The 17,564-nt window shown below is 41.7% G+C and overlaps 1 protein-coding gene and 1 non-coding gene across 2 annotated transcripts; one reads left to right on the top strand and one right to left on the bottom strand.

The window, feature by feature from the left end:
• The first annotated feature begins 284 nt into the window (after positions 1 to 284).
• On the top strand, positions 285 to 356 carry trnag-ucc (transfer RNA glycine (anticodon UCC)). Its single transcript has one exon. It is a non-coding gene; the product is annotated as a tRNA-Gly (tRNA).
• Positions 357 to 1,083: 727 nt separating this feature from the next.
• LOC143121405 (transmembrane protease serine 2-like) lies at positions 1,084 to 17,514 on the bottom strand. Its single transcript, XM_076281766.1, has 10 exons — positions 17,500 to 17,514; positions 16,579 to 16,720; positions 15,069 to 15,158; positions 14,719 to 14,835; positions 12,334 to 12,463; positions 11,849 to 11,965; positions 5,062 to 5,208; positions 4,560 to 4,732; positions 3,379 to 3,521; positions 1,084 to 1,266 (listed from the first exon to the last, which is right to left on the bottom strand). Exons 1-10 carry the CDS (start codon positions 17,512 to 17,514, stop codon positions 1,084 to 1,086), a joined length of 1,257 nt encoding a protein of 418 aa, XP_076137881.1.
• Positions 17,515 to 17,564: the final 50 nt, after the last annotated feature.

A 17,564-nucleotide genomic window follows, 5' to 3' on the forward strand; every position in this document is an offset into this window, starting at 1 on the left:
TTAATATGTGTATGATTTGACTATATGCATTGCATTGGTTGAAATTATATCTAGAATCGAACCAGAATCAAACTGTCTTTGTGCGACATCTAGTGGCAAAGAGCTGTTAGTGCCTTTGAAAAAAAAATACTACCATGTAAGTATGATTTTTTTATATCCATTTAGTTAAGCTAGCTACTTCCTTTCCTATGTAATTTTTACATCACCAAACATATTTCTAAAACCATTCTACGTGAGCTTTACAGTAGTTCATATAGTTTCTATGAATATTCTGTGTATTAGTGGCGTTGGTGGTATAGTGGTTAGCATAGCTGCCTTCCAAGCAGTTGACCCGGGTTAGATTCCCGGCCAACGCAGTGATCTTTCTTTGGGCAGCCGTGGCCTACTGGTTAGCGCTTCGGACTTGTAACCGGAGGGTTGCCGGTTCGAACCCCGACCAGTAGGCACGGCTGAAGTGCCTTTGAGCAAGGCACCTAACCCCTCACTGCTCACCGAGCGCCGCTGTTGTTGTAGGCAGCTCACTGCGCCGGGATTAGTGTGTGCTTCACCTCACTGTGTGCGGATTGGGATAAATGCAGAGACCAAATTTCCCTCACGGGAAAAAAGAGTATATATACTTATACTTATGTACTACAATTATTCAAAAGATTCAAATAATGGTTATCAGAATGTAAATCTAAAGGTTGTCGAACTGTGAAGTGATCTACAGGCATGCACTGTGTGAACATGTACAAATAAAACAGAAACAAACCATTTACATACATACATACTTTATCTTACATATCAATAAATAAGGATTTCTGTGTTGTCCATGTAAGTAGTTTTTTCAGCCATCCCGGGGTGACTGCAAAACAAAACGAAACAGCGAGAGAGAGAGTGAGGCCCCAGTTCAAGCCTTGTGGAATCTTTTAAGAGGGCCCAACAGGCAGGCTGCACCAGGCACGTAACTGAAGCGTTTCATTCACGAAGCGAATGCTGCAACAATTAGCTTCCACTGTAATCAATGGAACTGACATGATAGCAGCGCGTTCGTTCCAAAAAAATGGTGTGGCCTGCCTGTAGGACAAAATGGCAGCCATGTCATCAGTGTGCAAGCGACTGTGTGAGCTTTACCTTCATCTCAGCATAGATCCAGTCCAGGAAGTAGGCCACGTTGCCATAGACACCTGGCTTGTTTACACGACCACAGCCCTGCCCCCAGCTGGTAACTCCCACCAACCACCAAAGAGACTCCTTCTCAGTCACCAGAGGCCCTCCTTCATCACCCTGGGGCATAATCAAGTGGACTTACAAAATCAGCATGTAACACACACACACACACACCTTGTGTCACCCTGGAGCAATATTAAGTGTACTGACAAAAACAGTATGTAGACACCATACAAAGCCCTTATCTGACATCAGGGTTCCTTCTAGATGTCCTTTTTAATATCAATCTATAGCAACCTTGCCACATGCTCCTGTGTCCCCCCAGAGCAGAGCTAAGTGTGCTTAATGTTCAGTATGTTCACAAGGGTGTTGAGATGAGGTAGGCATAATATGAAGCTGTGAACATGCTGTCTGCAAACTCTCACAGTGCAACAGAGAGAAATATCAGAGAGAGTGTTTTCTTAAGAAGGGGGGGGGGGAGAGTGGTTGTGAGTGAAACTTTTGACAAGTACAGTTCAGAGAGTCTCTCTCGAACAACATCAATGACTGATTCTCTTTTATTCTTATTCTGTCACACTCACTCACTCACTCGTCATCACTCACTCTCTCTCACTCACTCACTCACTCACTTCATCAATCACTCACTCACTCACTCACTCACTATCTCTCTCTCACTCACTCACTCACTATCTCTCTCTCACTCACTCACTCACCCACTCACTTCATCACTCACTCACTTTCTCTTCCTGCTGGTGAAGTGACTACAGCCGCCACCCCTTTGTGTGCAGTGCAAGTGTACTGTCCTAACTTAGACAAACATGTGGCTTCTTTGTGCGGTTACACGGTGTGTTTGCATAAACACACACAGAATTCAGTGTGTGGGTTGTACACCCCCCCTCGCTCTCTCTCTCTCTCTCTCTCTCTCTCTCTCTCTCTCTCTCTCTCTCCTTGTTGTTCATCTCCAAGTTCCAGCCCCTTTCATATAAACCCATGTGGAACATCAAAGCCTGAGAACTGTTTGATCTTCCGATGCCTTTGTGGAGCCATGCTGAATCATATTCTAAAAGCATAAAGGCAGAGGCTCACTCACACACACTCACACACCCCTCATACACATGGGACAGTTGTTTCTAAGACATGGTGTGCTCATGCCAGAGGACTAGCTGCTCTCTCTCTTCACAACCCAACTCTCTCAGCACCACTAACAAATGGACATGCTTAATCTAGCACTTATTGGACTGTTTCATTTTGTAAGTCGCTTTGGACAAAATTGTCTGCTAAATACTATTACCATAACCATACCTTACCAAGACCCCTCCTCCATAACCATAACTTACAAAAACCTCTCTTCCATACCCATAACCATACCCTACCAAGAGCCTCTTCTCTATCCTGACTATCCCTTCTTCCTCCCTTGACTTCTATTCTATAGTATTATATCATAATAACTACATAATTATACTATAGTAGTATTGCTGCACTTTGTCCTAGTCCTACTGTACCCTGATTTTTCCCTTTTTTGTCAGTTTCTTTGGGATAAAAGCGTAAATTTAAATGTAAATGGTAATGTGTCTGGTTGGATAAGGAGAGAGGACTATTGTGGACTATTGGATGACTATTGTGCTCTGGACTGGGTGAGGGGAGGTTGGATAAGGAGACAGGACTCTTGTGCTCTGGACTGGGTGAGGGGAGGTTGGATAAGGAGACAGGACTCTTGTGCTCTGGACTGGGTGGGGTGGGGGTGGGGGGTGGTCAGCTCATGTCTGTAGCTCATGTCTCTAGCTCATGTCTGTAGCTCATGTCTGTAGCTCATGTCTGTAGCTCATGTCTGTAGCTCATGTCTGTAGCTCATGTCTGTTCACATTCAGCACAGTTGAGGTGAAAAGCTCACGGTTTGTTCTGCACTCTAAATAAATGAAAATTCATTCGGTGAAATTATGTTTCCGTCTGTTAAAAACTACAGACCCAGGAGTGAATGTTTCAGCTCGTTGCCATCACTAGTGTTCAGACACACTCACGCACTTATCTGAAAAATGCAAGGACTCTCTCTGTCAAACACACACAAAGCATACCACATAAATGCACACACACACACATACTCTCTCTTTCTCTGTCTGTCTATCTCTGTTTCTCTTTCTCTCGCTCTCTCTCTATCCGTCTCTCTCTCTCTCTCTCTCTCTCTCTCTCTCTCTCTCTCTCTCTCTTTCTCACACACACACACACACACACCTCACAGCGGTCGACTCCTCCCTGCAGATTCCCTGCACAGATCATGCTGTGGGATATCTTGCCGTCGTACACCTTCGGGCTGTTGCACTCCGCCCTGCTGATCAGAGACACCTGGGCCTCCATCAGCTTTGACGCCGCTGCACCTGCAGCAGATAGCAGACAGGGGGCGCTGTTTACAGGCCAGATGTGCACGTGTGTATCACATAATGTATATGTATGTTTGGTTACACTTAAGAGTAAGAGTGACATGAGACTGTCATGAACATGTCACAAACATTATAAACAAGTCATAAACGTTTATGACATAACGCTTCTGTTATTAAGTGTCATTCGGTTTTTGTCATGACAAGATAGGGTTAGCTTTAGTGTTATGGCAGTGTCATGACACTCTTATGTAGATACTTTCAAGTAAAGCGTTAGCGTATGTTCTTACTCTTGCTGTTTTACTTGTGCTGCAGGATAAGATTGAACATTTGGAGAATACGATGCAAAATGATCCTAACTGAGCACATGAAAAGTGTCTGTGTGAGCTCCCTACCGCCTTCCGAGGTCCTCCCAAATCCCACAATCCAGCTGGGCTGAGGTGGAGTAAATTCCATATCCACATTCGGCAGGCAGATTGGTCTCAAGGAGTCTGCGCCATCCAGGATAGGAAAACAAGACCTGTTACCTCAGCCTTCGTTTCACATCATCTCAAAAAACACAGAACACACACACACACACACACACACTGGACACTACATAGCTGTATTTATTTATGTATTTATGTGGCTTATGTGAGTATTGCCTATGTGGGTTATTGTAAGTTTAGTCTGGTTATACCTGTATAATTGAGTATGTGACAAATTAACTTGGAACGTGCTCATACAGGGTCATAAGGATGGGAGGGAGAGGGACTTATGTCCAGCTAGACAGGCCACTAGGGTTGTTTCAATACCTACAGCACACATAAGGCTAGTGCTTGGTGGAGCATTTCTTATCATCTCTTTCTTCATTTTGATATTTCTTTTATGACAATAATGAAATATAGGCTCCATTCTACATTATGAGTCAAAGGTACTTCTAAAGGTCATCTTCATCTTAAGCATTTGTAATCATTTCTACTAGTTAGAAACGCATACATTGTGATAGATGGGCATTCAAATGTATTTCTGATGTATTTTTTTTTATTTCTTCTGTACCAGATATCTGGAAGGGATCGTGGAGTTTCATCAGTGAGATGTCATTGTTGTGGGTCTTGCTGTCGTAGTCTGGAAAGGTGACGACGTGCGCCACTGTTTTAAACGGGAGGAACATATAATCCATCCTCCCATGGATCCGGTCATACACTCTCCAGGAGGAGGGGTCAAGGCTCCTGGCACACACACGCACGCACGCACACAAGGTAATTGTTACATTACAAAACACTTGGAAAAAAGAAGCTGTAGTTAAAGAATGCGTAAAACATATTGGTCAGATCTGGTCTAAGAGCATGACAAGTATCAGGAAAAGCACAAAAGCATCTGCAAAAATGTCACATAATTTCTTGAATTTCCCCTTGGGGATCAATAAAGTATCTATCTATCTATCTATCTATCTATCTATCTATCTATCAATCTATCAGACCCACTTTGTGTACACTAGCTTGAGTAAGTGGCGGCGTGAGATCTGATTCTGTACTGTGTGTGCACTGCACGTCCCCACCTCTGGGCACACTGTGCTGCTGTGAGTATCCAGTAGGGGGCGATGACGGCGCCGCCACAGGGGGTGGAGGTCACGTTGTCCATCAGCATCACCTGCCATGGCCACCCCCCGGCGGCCGCCTCCTGGCCACCCACCACCCGATCACTGCTGAGGGAGGGTTTGGAGCCACATGCTGAACAGGCAGAGGAGAAAGGGGGGGGGGGAGTATGGGTAAAAGAACAGAGAAATAAGTATAAGTATAAGTATATATGAAGAGTGAAGAGTGCAAAACCCTCTAAATCCGTCTGACCACATTTCTTTTAAATGAGCATTTAAAATCCGGTTCCTATAGGTTTTTGCATAGAAATCGATATTTCAGACCAGGAAGAGAGTGTTATTTAGTGGGTTTTGATACTCTTTTGATAATGTGAGGGAAATTTGGTCTCTGCATTTATCCCAAACCGTGAATTAGTGAAACACACTCAGCACACAGTGAACACACAGTGAGGTGAAGCACACACTAATCCCGGTCGCAGTGAGCTGCCTGCAACAACAGCGGCGCTCGGGGAGCAGTGAGGGGTTAGGTGCCTTGCTCAAGGGCACTTCAGCCGTGCCTACTGGTCGGGGTTCGAACCGGCAAGCGCTAACCAGTAGGCCACGGCTGCCCCTCTAAATAACCAGAAGGAAGGATAGAAAGAAAGAAAGAAAGAAAGAAAGAAAGAAAGAAAGAAAGGAAGGAATGGTGTTGCACATTGAGTGTAACCTTCAGAGGGACCACCTTGAGAGTGTCAAGTGTTGCCTGATTAAGGTATAGCTCTCTAGCAACAGAGAGAAATATCAGTGGAGTTGAAATGTTTTGTAATGTCACAGACTTTCCTTTATCTGTTCCCTACTCCCTTTTGATCTGTCTTTGTGCGTCCCACCCAAATCTACCTGCACATTGGTATAGATTGAGGAGCATAAAAGTAAAATCCAAACTCACCAATACAGCGCAGGGTCACTGTTTTACCTGAAGGGCAGGTATCACTGTGGAGTAAATGGATTCAATTAACATTAGGAGGATCTTCTCTAAATGTCATCCTGTCAGTCGCAAGAGCACTCAAAACAGAGTTAGATAGTGTGTCTGTAGTGTTAAACTGAGTAGGTATGTATCATTTATCATTTTGGTTTGGTGCCATGTCAGCATCTGTGTCTGTTCACTTTTATTGCCGTTTTTATTACATAACGGCATTTTATAGGTTTTAAGTTTCTTTAAAATCTGTAATTCTGTTCTTGTTGATTCTTTATGAACCTTAACTGGAAAACACTTGGTGAATAAATAAAAGTGACTTGACATAATATGGTTGTGCTGAGGAGGAAGTGACATAATATAGGCGTGCTGAGGAGGAAGTGACATATTAGGCGTGTTCGTCTTCATGCAGATCTCCCAGATGGATATGCGAAGCAATCCATCTGGCGGAGTCAGGTTGACGGGTCTGACGGAGTCCTCTCCAAAACTCCAGAGATTCCAGACCCCAGTGAGTGGGGTTGGGAATGGAATGACAGAACCAAAGTCTGGGTGCCATATTGGACAGATCTGGAAGATTCCAGCAAGGGATGCTCACTCCTCCTCAACTGTGGCTGTGTGGTTGCCTGTATGGGCAACTGTAAGTGCCACCGAGCTGGACTTTGCTGTACCACATTGTGCAAGTGTGAGGGAGGCTGTACTAAAAATGATGAAGAGTGAAACCAAAAATCTTTGAATAAATACATGATGTTTAAGCAAAGTCCTTTTAGGCAAGTCCCTCCACTCGGCGGCCATATTGCAACGCTTTTTGGGCACTCATCGGGCATCCATTTCGGCAGAAATGCGCGTGCGCAAGGCTTCACGACACCAATCTTGCTCCAGTGGTGAGATCACAACACATGATTGGCACGATGTCTTCACAACACACCACATGATTGGCTTAATGTATTCACATGTCAACATTTTGCCGCAGAAGGGGTGTGATTTGCGTAGACAACTGCCATATTGCCGTTACAAACTAACCCCATGCATTTCTATGGAGGATTTTTTGTTGTTTGCTGTGTCTCCTCATTAGAAAGTCTATGGTTTAAGTATGAATTGTTTTTTTTGTGTTATTTGACTAAAATATAATATTATTCCTTAACATGGTGAAAAGCCTAATATACTGTAACTTTTCACTGTGGCATAGTTCTGAATTTGTGTTTATTTAAGGCCTCAACAATGGTCCTTTTGGTCACAACATGTGATTTTTGACACTATAGTGATAATGACCTGTCCAATCAACAAAGAAAAGCATACCTTGGAGGTAAAATATGGGTCTAGGGACCTGAGTATTTTAATGTGACTTTTTCAGAGATATTGAGAGTTTATGAGCTAAATATGACTATGATTCCTTGTATCAAACAAAGTAGAGAAAATACATTATACAACAATTTAAGACTAAAGGAAGCTGAGATATAACCTTTTCTCTTTTCGGCGGGGCCATTTTGGATTTTATCGATAACTGCCACTAGGGGGGCCACCCCAACTTGTATCCATGGATTTTTGAAAACCTTAGGTCTATACCTAACACCCTGCCAAAAATCAAAAACCAGAAGTGCCCAATCTTCATGATTTTTCACATATTCCTTCCCAGCTATATCTTAGTAGCCTATTCCTGAATCCTGTCCCTTTCAAACTATGTTAAAATTGTGTGATTAGCCGCCAGCATAATAAAATCTAAATTAAAAGACAAAATCTTATTAGGCTCCAAGTTCCTGTCTGTCTGGGTGCACACTTAACTTGTACTGTCTGTTCTTAGAATTCAGCACAACAACATTTAACTTGAACTGGCTGTTCTTAGAACTCAGCACAACAGCATTTAACTTGAACTCTATGTTCTTAGAACTCAGCACAACAATATTTCTGCTTACACAAATGGTTAAGTAAGGGATAACGGCCGCCGAGGTGTCCTGTTATACGGAATTAATGGACGAGGGCAAAAAACTCCCCGACGCGCAGCGGAGTCCATTAATTCCGTATAACTGGACACACCTCGAACCAGCAGCAGTAACAGCAAAAAATGTCCTGTCCTGTTAGTACTGTCCTGAGTAGTGTCCTGTGACACCCAGACACTGTCCTGTAACACCCAGACACTGTCCTGAGACAGTTAGACACTGTCCCGAGACACCCAGACACTGTCCTGTAACACCCAGACACTGTCCTGTGACACCAATGACAAATGTTCCAAATGTGAACCACTTTGAGCTGCATTCTGTGAATGAAAGGTGCTATAATTAAGCATATTGTTATTATTATTATTATTATTATTATTATTATGTGGAATCATTTATGTCTTTGAATCATTGTACATGTATGTATGTATGTATGTATGTATGTATGTATGTATGTATGTATGTATGTATCTTAGACATTTTTATTTGTTTTGTTTTAGATAAAATATGTAAATTGTTTTACATAAAATTGTACATGTAAAAATCCTTCTTTGCTTTATGATTTTTGAATTTTCAAAGTTGTTTGTTAGAATGTTTAATAAAGATGACTTGTGCTTTAAAGTAGTAGCTCTGGATTTGTGTTTTGTTATCAAGTAATGTTCAAGTACAGCTGACATTCAGCCTACACTCAGTCAGATCAGTTAGTGTGTGGGCCAGTGCATGCCCGGGGACCCAGGCAACCCTCAGCCAACACTTTGATAAACAATAACACCCACACCTGGACCGACAGATAGATTGATTGATAGATAGATAGATTTTTAACAACCTGATTTTTATTTTGTATTTACATTGATAGAAGTTGTGCACACACCAGTTTCAGGTATACAAAATTATTCAACTGTGATGAAACTCACCATAAGTGTGGTAATGATGGTGTTAAATAACTTAAAAGGTTAAAATGCTACCTAGTTTAAATTTCTAAATAAGTTATCTATTTGGATTATTTGTCTTTCAGTTATTGTCACTGATTCATAGTGGGTAATCTATTACACCAACTGGCTGGAAAGTGCAACAGTTGTGGAGTCGGCATTGCATGTCGCTGCAAAACAGTACATCTCCAAACTTATAAACAGTAGACTAACAGTCAACAAAAAGTGGACTGTCAAGAGCAGCACAAAATACTAAAAGCCATGCCGAGTGTCCTGTTCACTTTCAAACGTTCCATCACATTTGGTGCCTCTGCATAGCCACTTCATAAATGTGTTAGAATTAGTTCTACTTTAAAGAACATTTCGAGCGATCACATAGCCTAGCCTACGTTCAAAGTGGCAATATTATCAGAAGGCCCTTTGTGCAATTTGCTTTTGAGCAGGATCTTATAAGAACATTTCAAAATGAATGAAAAGACACAGTGATGAGATTTTGAGAAAACTGATTGATATGAATACACTGTACAGTTTATGTAGTATTATCACCCGGAGAGAAGAAATACTCTTTTCTGATTGGCTGACGGGTGGCCTTTAATTCTGAATAACAGGACACCGTTCCATATCAATGCTTATGAATGGTAACTATACTAACCATAGTAGGACGACGGTTGCAGCGCTCTAGCTGAACTAGTGAGCTTCTTTTTAAACAGAACCGCGTGTTTACAGTGGCAACCGGGTGATAAGCGGGATAACGGCCTTCGAGGTGTGTCCAGTTATATGGAATTAATGGACTTGGGCGGAGGCAACTCCGCTGCGCGTCGGGGAGTTTTTTGCCCCTCGCCCTCGTCCATTAATTCCGTATAACAGGACACCTCGGCGGCCGTTATCCCTTACATAATGCACTGGTTATGAAAAACAACTATTTTAAGTAAACATACAATTAGTAATGCAAAAAGTTTTTGTTCTAAGATTGTTCATTTGTTCATTTCTCTTTTGTGGCCCCAATTAGTCCAGGAAACTGGCAAAAATGATACAGACTGCCATAATCTGTGATGAAGATATCATAGATGTTGACCTTGTGCTCGACGTAATGATGCCTGAGGTAAGGAAATGTGAATTAAAAAGCCATGCCATATTATGATTTCCATCAACATTGTCACGAACCACAAGGGTTTCTGCAGGTTTCTGGCTGAGAGGTTCATGTCCATGCTTCCAGCATTGGAGTAACAAGCATTGCTGTTTTTTTTCGGTATTTATACATTCTTTTTTAATGTATTAGTTTTTTATTTATTTCTTTATGTCTTATTGGATTTCAGTGTATTATCTTCATTTCATTATTTACTATATGTGTGTACTAGGGAAATTTGATTTTTTTTTTTTGTATTAAGTTAAGTGTATGGTGTACAGTATTTTGTTCTGAGAGAGAACATGAGCTTGAACCATGCAAGGTTGTCCATATTTAGATTTACAAAGCTTTTTTGTTTACAAAGTTTACAAAGCTTTTTTGTTTACAAAGTTTACAAAGCTTTTTTGTTTACAAAGTTTACAAAGCTTTTTTGTTAACAAAGTTTACAAAGCTTTTTTGTTTACAAAGTTTACAAAGCTTTTTTGTTCTTATGTTTCGAATTAAAATGTGTTCTCCAAAACTGTCCAGTTGTCTGTTTTTGTGATCATCTACCCATGGATGACTACAACATTTGGTTAAGCAAGCCTATGACTTAACAGACTTAGTACAGTAAGATGCCTAAATATTATATATGATATGATGCATGATCACTGATCAAATTGCTATTTTCTGACAAGATGAGCACAACCATGCAGGTTCTCTGAATCTCAAGCTTTTTAGCCTGGCCCTAGCATCTTAACGCTGTATTCACAGCACGGTGAATGACAAACGGTGACAAAATGCTGTTGTTTATGAGTTCATAGCCTGGTTATTTATCAAGGACGTTTTATATGTTATTATGATCACTCGCATCACATTACCATGGGGTTACTGTGTAGGTAATGCTACTATTTAACATGCCCACCACTGGAGAGATCTTAGAAAACTTTTAAACTTTTTTTTTATTCTCCCGAGACGCTAGCTACTTAAGGTAGTTCGCTCATTATCTCAGATCAGTGAAGAACTACCAGAGAAAATGTTGGGGAGAAAACTCAAACAAGTTAATGTTAGACTTAGACTAGCTGTGTTACAGTTTCTCGTTGCAAAATTAAAATATCCATGCGCTTTTGTAGGCTACACAGTCTTAAAAAAACACTGTTTACAGCTCTTGAGTCACGTACTAGGCCTAGGTCATTTTTTTTATAACGATAATTTAGATAGGCCTAGGCTACACTTATGGGGTGGGTGCTATTGCGCTTTCTAAAGAATCTCCCGTCTTGGTTTTGTACAGAAATTAATATTAAGTGACACATACGTAAAAGGGAGAAAAAAAGGTCACCTTCCGATATTTAGCAGGCTACGGTCTGGAATTTAATTTAATATTGTTGTAATGGTAGGATAACTACACAGTTTACACAATAATTACACTGTGTTATAAATATTGTATATCAATGCATGTATTGTCTGTCAATTACCCAAAATTGTGGCTCTGTCTCTCATTGAACAGTAGCTTATTTAATGCATTCTAATCCATTGTCAATCACTTCCGGGAACTTTTTGAAGTTTACATGAACCACGTGACCTTAACGAATTTTGAACACCCATTGTCGCAACTCTACCTTTATCTGGGTCTGGAGCTCTCCATTGTGTTCAACCCAGCATGCATCACATCAAGTCAGATCTGCACAGATCTGCATGAAGACGAACACGCCTAGTGCTGAGGAGGAAGTGACAAAATATGAGCGTGCTGAGGAGGAAGTGCTGAGGAGGAAGTGACATAATATGGACGTGCTAAGGAGAAAGTGCTGAGGGCAAGGACCTCAGGTTCTCCTACCTGTTCTGGAGGTTAGCCTGTAGTGGGATGTTGGGGTTTGTGTTCGATGGGAGTCTCATGAAGCCCTGAGAGCCACTTGATGGCACAGGTGTTTGACCTGAGCTCACATATGTGTCCCTGGAAGACACACAACACCAACAGACCACGTATCAACAAGACAATATATATAACAAATTGTTGACAATATTATAACAAAGATATTCCAGGGTCAACTAACCACCATTCTATGCCATACAGTTTTCCAGTCAATAAACGCTAATCCAGGAGTATGGAAATAAGAGATGTAGAGTCATTTCATTGGCTAATATCCAAATCTCAACTTTCAAAATCTTCTACTCACATGGCAAACTGTCAATGGCAATACCTGTAGTAATATTAAGTATTTACAAAATGGGAGGCGCACAAGAATGAGCAAGACTCCAGTGTAGAGGAAAGAGAGGCCCCAGTTGTAATGGAGACAGCTGTTAGATGTAGTGTTTACTTACCTGCTGTATCCGATGCCCTCACAGGCCCGGCGGCCATATTCGTCAGTCCAGTCATCGGCACACACACTCCTCCAGGTCTGGCTACTCCGGGAGTATGCCTGCAGGAGGAAGTCATCCCCCGAGAGACGCACTGCAGAGCCAGACACAAACACACAAACGCATCAGGTGCTGGTGTACTCTACTCGCAGAGAAACGCACTGAGGAAGCAGAACCCACAAACACCAGACCGGAGAACCACCAATCACCAAAGAAGAAGAACTAACAACCACAAACATATACGTACATTAGTACCACCACAGATGTGCATTGAAGAACCATGAAGAACAAACCTCATTATACATTAGTACCGGAGAATCACGCTGAAAAACTAAGAACCACCAACATTACGTTATACTTTATGGCTCTATGATAACAGAGAGAGGTCTTCACATTTAAGGTAATGTATTCTAGTTAAGGTATGGTATTCCACGCATCATCCTTTAGAGACTGTGCAGTCAGGTGCTTCTCAGTAGGACAAGACGCTTTGAATTGAAAATAGGGAGCTGGAGCACACTGATCACTTGCAGTCTTTTATTTAAGTAAAAGTATAAGTTTAAGTATATATACTTTTTTGTATAAGTATACTTATACTATACTTATACTTTTATTTAAGTCTTTTGATCCCGTAAGGGAAATTTGGTCTCTGCATTTATCCCAATCCGTGAATTAGTGAAACACACTCAGCACACAGTGAACACACAGTGAGGTGAAGCACACGCACTAATCCCGACGCAGTGGGCTCGGGGAGCAGTGAGGGGTTAGGGCCCTTGCTCAAGGGCACTTCAGCCGTTCCTACCGGTCGGGGTTCGAGCCGGCAACCCACTGGTTACAAGTCCGAAGCGCTAACCAGTAGGCCACGGCTGCCCCACTACACATTTTAAACAAACTGCTTGTCAATCATTGCTCGAACAAAAGAAGACCTTTTTTTATGTCTCAAGCTAACAGAGAAAGTTAACCAGTGACGCAATCCAGTGTTGAGAAAATCACTCCAACACAGCACTCAACAGTGCAGACATTCAACACCAAAAGCACTCGCTCAGTACAGGGCTATGATGGATGTCTGGAACCTGAGTCATAGATGTTTTCACTCCGTCACCAGCTTTATAGCTTCAGTAGATCATTTACAGTCATCTCCATCATCAGGCTGACACACACGCATTGTCTTTGTCTAAAGTTCAGTTCCACCAGCCCATAGAGAAGGAGGCTCCTGTACGGAAGGTCTGTTTTAATGACCGGAGATTAGCCAGATTTCTGCCCTCTTTGCTATAATGACGATTTTTGCGATGGCCGGTGATAACAGATATGGAGGAGCGGCACATATTTGGCTTTGGTGCCTGTGCTCGATGAACTTGCGCAGGTAAACTTGATTGTCTTGACCGTGTCCGTTTTCACCAAGGACAGCTGAACATAACAGATATCTGTTTGCTTTCACTTCCATTGATCATGAATTGTACGAGAATATAAGACGTGTTCTATGGACTGGTCAGAATAACAGGCCACTCCAAAATGTTCTGTTGAATCACACAACACAATGCCACTGATGTCACAATGCCACTGATGTCACAAGTTTGAGGGAGTGGGTAATTGTGCAACATGTCCAAGCCCTACAAGTTTATAGAGAAGACAAGTAAAGAAACAAACAAACAAAGTGTAGAAAAAAATACACTGGTGAAGTACAGACACTGGTGGAGTACACACACTGGTGAAGTACAGACACTAGTGAAGTACACACACTGGTGAAGTACAGTACAGACACTAGTGAAGTACAGACACTAGTGAAGTACAGACACTGGTGAAGTACACACACTGGTGGAGTACATACACTGGTGAAGTACAGACACTAGTGAAGTACAGACACTAGTGAAGTACAGACACTGGTGAAGTACACACACTGGTGAAGTACAGACTCTAGTGAAGTACAGACACTAGTGAAGTACACACACTGGTGAAGTACAGACACTAGTGAAGTACAGACACTGGTGGAGTACACACACTGGTAGTCACTTAAAAAAGTGTGAAAAAGTGAAGTTAAAATATAAAATATTAAATTGCAGAAGTAGAGAGAGAACAGAATATTGAAAGAAAGAATGGATGAATGAATGAATAATACAAGTAAAGTGAAATATAAAATAGAAGTAGAGATAACAAAAAGAAAGAAACAATGAATGAATGAATGAATGGGTGGATGAATGAATGAATGAATGAATGAATGAATGAATGAATGGGTGGATGAATGAATGAATGAATGAATGAATGAATGAATGAATGAATGAATGAATTAAAAAAATGAAAGAAGGTATAAGACAAGAGTGGAAGTGAAATGACAGTAGAGGAGGGGTCACTCACCACAGTTGGCCTCGTCCTGTCCACTGGAGCAGTGTGCTGTCCCATCACACCACTCCTCCTGCTTCACACACAAGCCATCACCACACCACACCACATTCACCCCACACGGGGACAAGACTACACACGCACGCACGCACACACAAGCACACACATTATATGTACACACACATGCACACACACACACACATGCACACACACACACACACACACACACACACACACACACACACACACACACACACACACACACACACACACACACACACACAAGCACTTGAATCACTGTACATTTGGAATTTACAGGAGAGTTGTGAAGGTATAACATTATGTAGTGGCCATGTAGTACTTACAGTAATAAGCCAGCATGATGGCAGCACACAGGCCCAGCCCGAGCACTATCACAGCAACCTGACTGAGGTTGATGCATTTCTTCTTCACACCTGCAGCATGTCAAAGCCAACACTGAACTCACTCCATACTGAATTTACTTAACACTGAACTCACTCCACACTGAATTCACTTAACACTGGACTCACTCAACACTGAAATGGCTCAACACTGAAGTCGCTCAACACTGAACTCACTCAACACTGAACTCACTCAACACTGAACTCACTCCACACTGAACTCACTCCACACTGAACTCACTCAACACTCAACTCACTCCACACTGAACTCACTCAACACTGAACTCACTCAACTCACTCAACACTGAACTCACTCAACTCTTTACTCACTCAAAACTGAACTCACTCCACACTGAACTCACTCAACACTCAACTCACTCCACACTGAACTCACTCCACACTGAACTCACTCCACACTGAACTCACTCAACACTAAACTCACTCAACTCACTCAACACTGAACTCACTCAACTCTTTACTCACTCAAAACTGAACTCACTCCACACTGAACTCATTCCACACTGAACTCACTGAACTCACTCAACACTGAACTCACTCAACTCTTTACTCACTCAACACTGAACTCACTCCACACTCAACTCACTCCACACTGAACTCACTCCACACTGAACTCACTCAACACTGAACTCACTCAACTCACTCAACACTGAACTCACTCAACTCTTTACTCACTCAACACTGAACTCACTCCACACTCAACTCACTCCACACTGAACTCACTCCACACTGAACTCACTCAACACTGAACTCACTCAACTCACTCAACACTGAACTCACTCCACACTGAACTCACTCCACACTGAACTCACTCCACACTGAACTCACTCAACTCACTCAACACTCAACTCACTCCACACTGAACTCACTCAACACTGAAGTCGCTCAACACTGAACTCACTCAACACTGAACTCACTCAACTCACTCAACACTGAACTCACTCAACTCACTCGACACTGAACTCACTCAACACTGAACTCACTCCACACTGAAGTCGCTCAACACTGAACTCACTCAACACTGAACTCACTCCACTTTGCTACATATGTAGCAGTATTTCAAGAAACTCAAACAGAGGGAATAACAAGTTCAACAAAATCGAAATATCTATAATGTTCATTTCATTCATTCATTCATTCATTTCATTCCATTCATTCATTCATTTCATTTCATTTCATTCATTCATTCTCTATTTAGTATACTGCATATTAGTATGAAGTATTTAGATCATTTGTAACATGGTGATTTAATCTAATGCATATTTCATGCGAGATTACATGCCACACTAACAGCATGGTGCATCCAAACATTTCATTAATCTCTCAGCCTTTTATTTCATCTGACTGAATCCAAACCAGAGACAACACACACACACACACACACACACACACACACACACACAGGGCAGAGGACAGGTTGAGGAGCTGCGCTTACTTTTGGGTTTGGCCGGTGGAGGGGCCACAGGCTCGATGGTGTACTGTGGTTCCTGTGTGACCGCGCTGGGGTTAAAGGGTGGAGGTCTCTTCGCCTCACCCGGCTCAAAGCCCAGATTGATGTAGCTAGGCTCAGCTTCTACCTGCACACGCAACACATGGAGTCAAGTCACCTTATTTATATAGCACATTTTAAAAAATCACTTCTAAGATATTTTTTAAGACTGAACAAGCGGTCCTGAATAAAGACTTTCCACAGCAAAGGAATTGATGATTCAAGATTCAAGAGAACCCTGACGTCTTAATATGAAATACCACATCATAGCAAGTATACACTGACACCATGGCCTGTGACACTAGTTTCATGGAAATGGAAGACTTAATAACTAATTAATTCTAAGGTGTCATATCTGACCAAGTAAGAGTGTTTGGCACAAACTAGGGTGGTGTTCCCCAAAAGCATAACTGCACAATGACCATCATGACTAAGAAGATCGTAAGCAGGTCAATTAAGTAAGACTCGGTCATCGCACAACACCTGATCCAACAGATGAATCAAAGCCACACTCTTAACCAAAGATTCTAGAGCGGAGCGCTCTAGAATTTTTTGCTCCTAACCCAGGGATGACTTTGTAAACCATCCATTTTCTAAACTTTCAAAATCCAAAATTAATGGTGGATTTAGTTGAATTTTAAATACAATTTGACTAAAAAACAAATAAAATAAAATAAATAACTGTAAGCAGTCATTACTGTAGAGCAAAAATAATGAAATATGGCAAAATATTAAATAATCATTATCTTAATTTCAATCACAGATTGTCACTTTCATAATCATTGGCAAATCATAACAAATTCCTCATGACAATAACAACTGAAAACTCAATTCAATTGACCTCTCTCATTAGAAGTAAGCACTCACCATATGAACAGCCATGTTATTCCAGTAGCATTAAGCAGTGCACAGGGAAATCTGTGGAATAGGAT

Source organism: Alosa pseudoharengus, unplaced genomic scaffold (assembly GCF_046254945.1).
Source record: "Alosa pseudoharengus isolate Yale_2024_CS ecotype anadromous, Long Island Sound unplaced genomic scaffold, YU_APseudo_1.1 YU_APseudo_1.1_scf_13, whole genome shotgun sequence".
NCBI lineage: Eukaryota > Metazoa > Chordata > Actinopteri > Clupeiformes > Clupeidae > Alosa > Alosa pseudoharengus.

What these genes read in the sequence shown, in the direction of transcription:
- LOC143121405 (XM_076281766.1), bottom strand. An exon ending in ACAGGACGAGGCCAACTGTG is followed by an intron (nt 12,464 to 14,718) that starts GTGAGTGACCCC and finishes CTGGCTCTGCAG; the next exon opens with TGCGTCTCTCGGGGGATGAC. An exon ending in GAGGGCATCGGATACAGCAG is followed by an intron (nt 11,966 to 12,333) that starts GTAAGTAAACAC and finishes TGTGTCTTCCAG; the next exon opens with GGACACATATGTGAGCTCAG.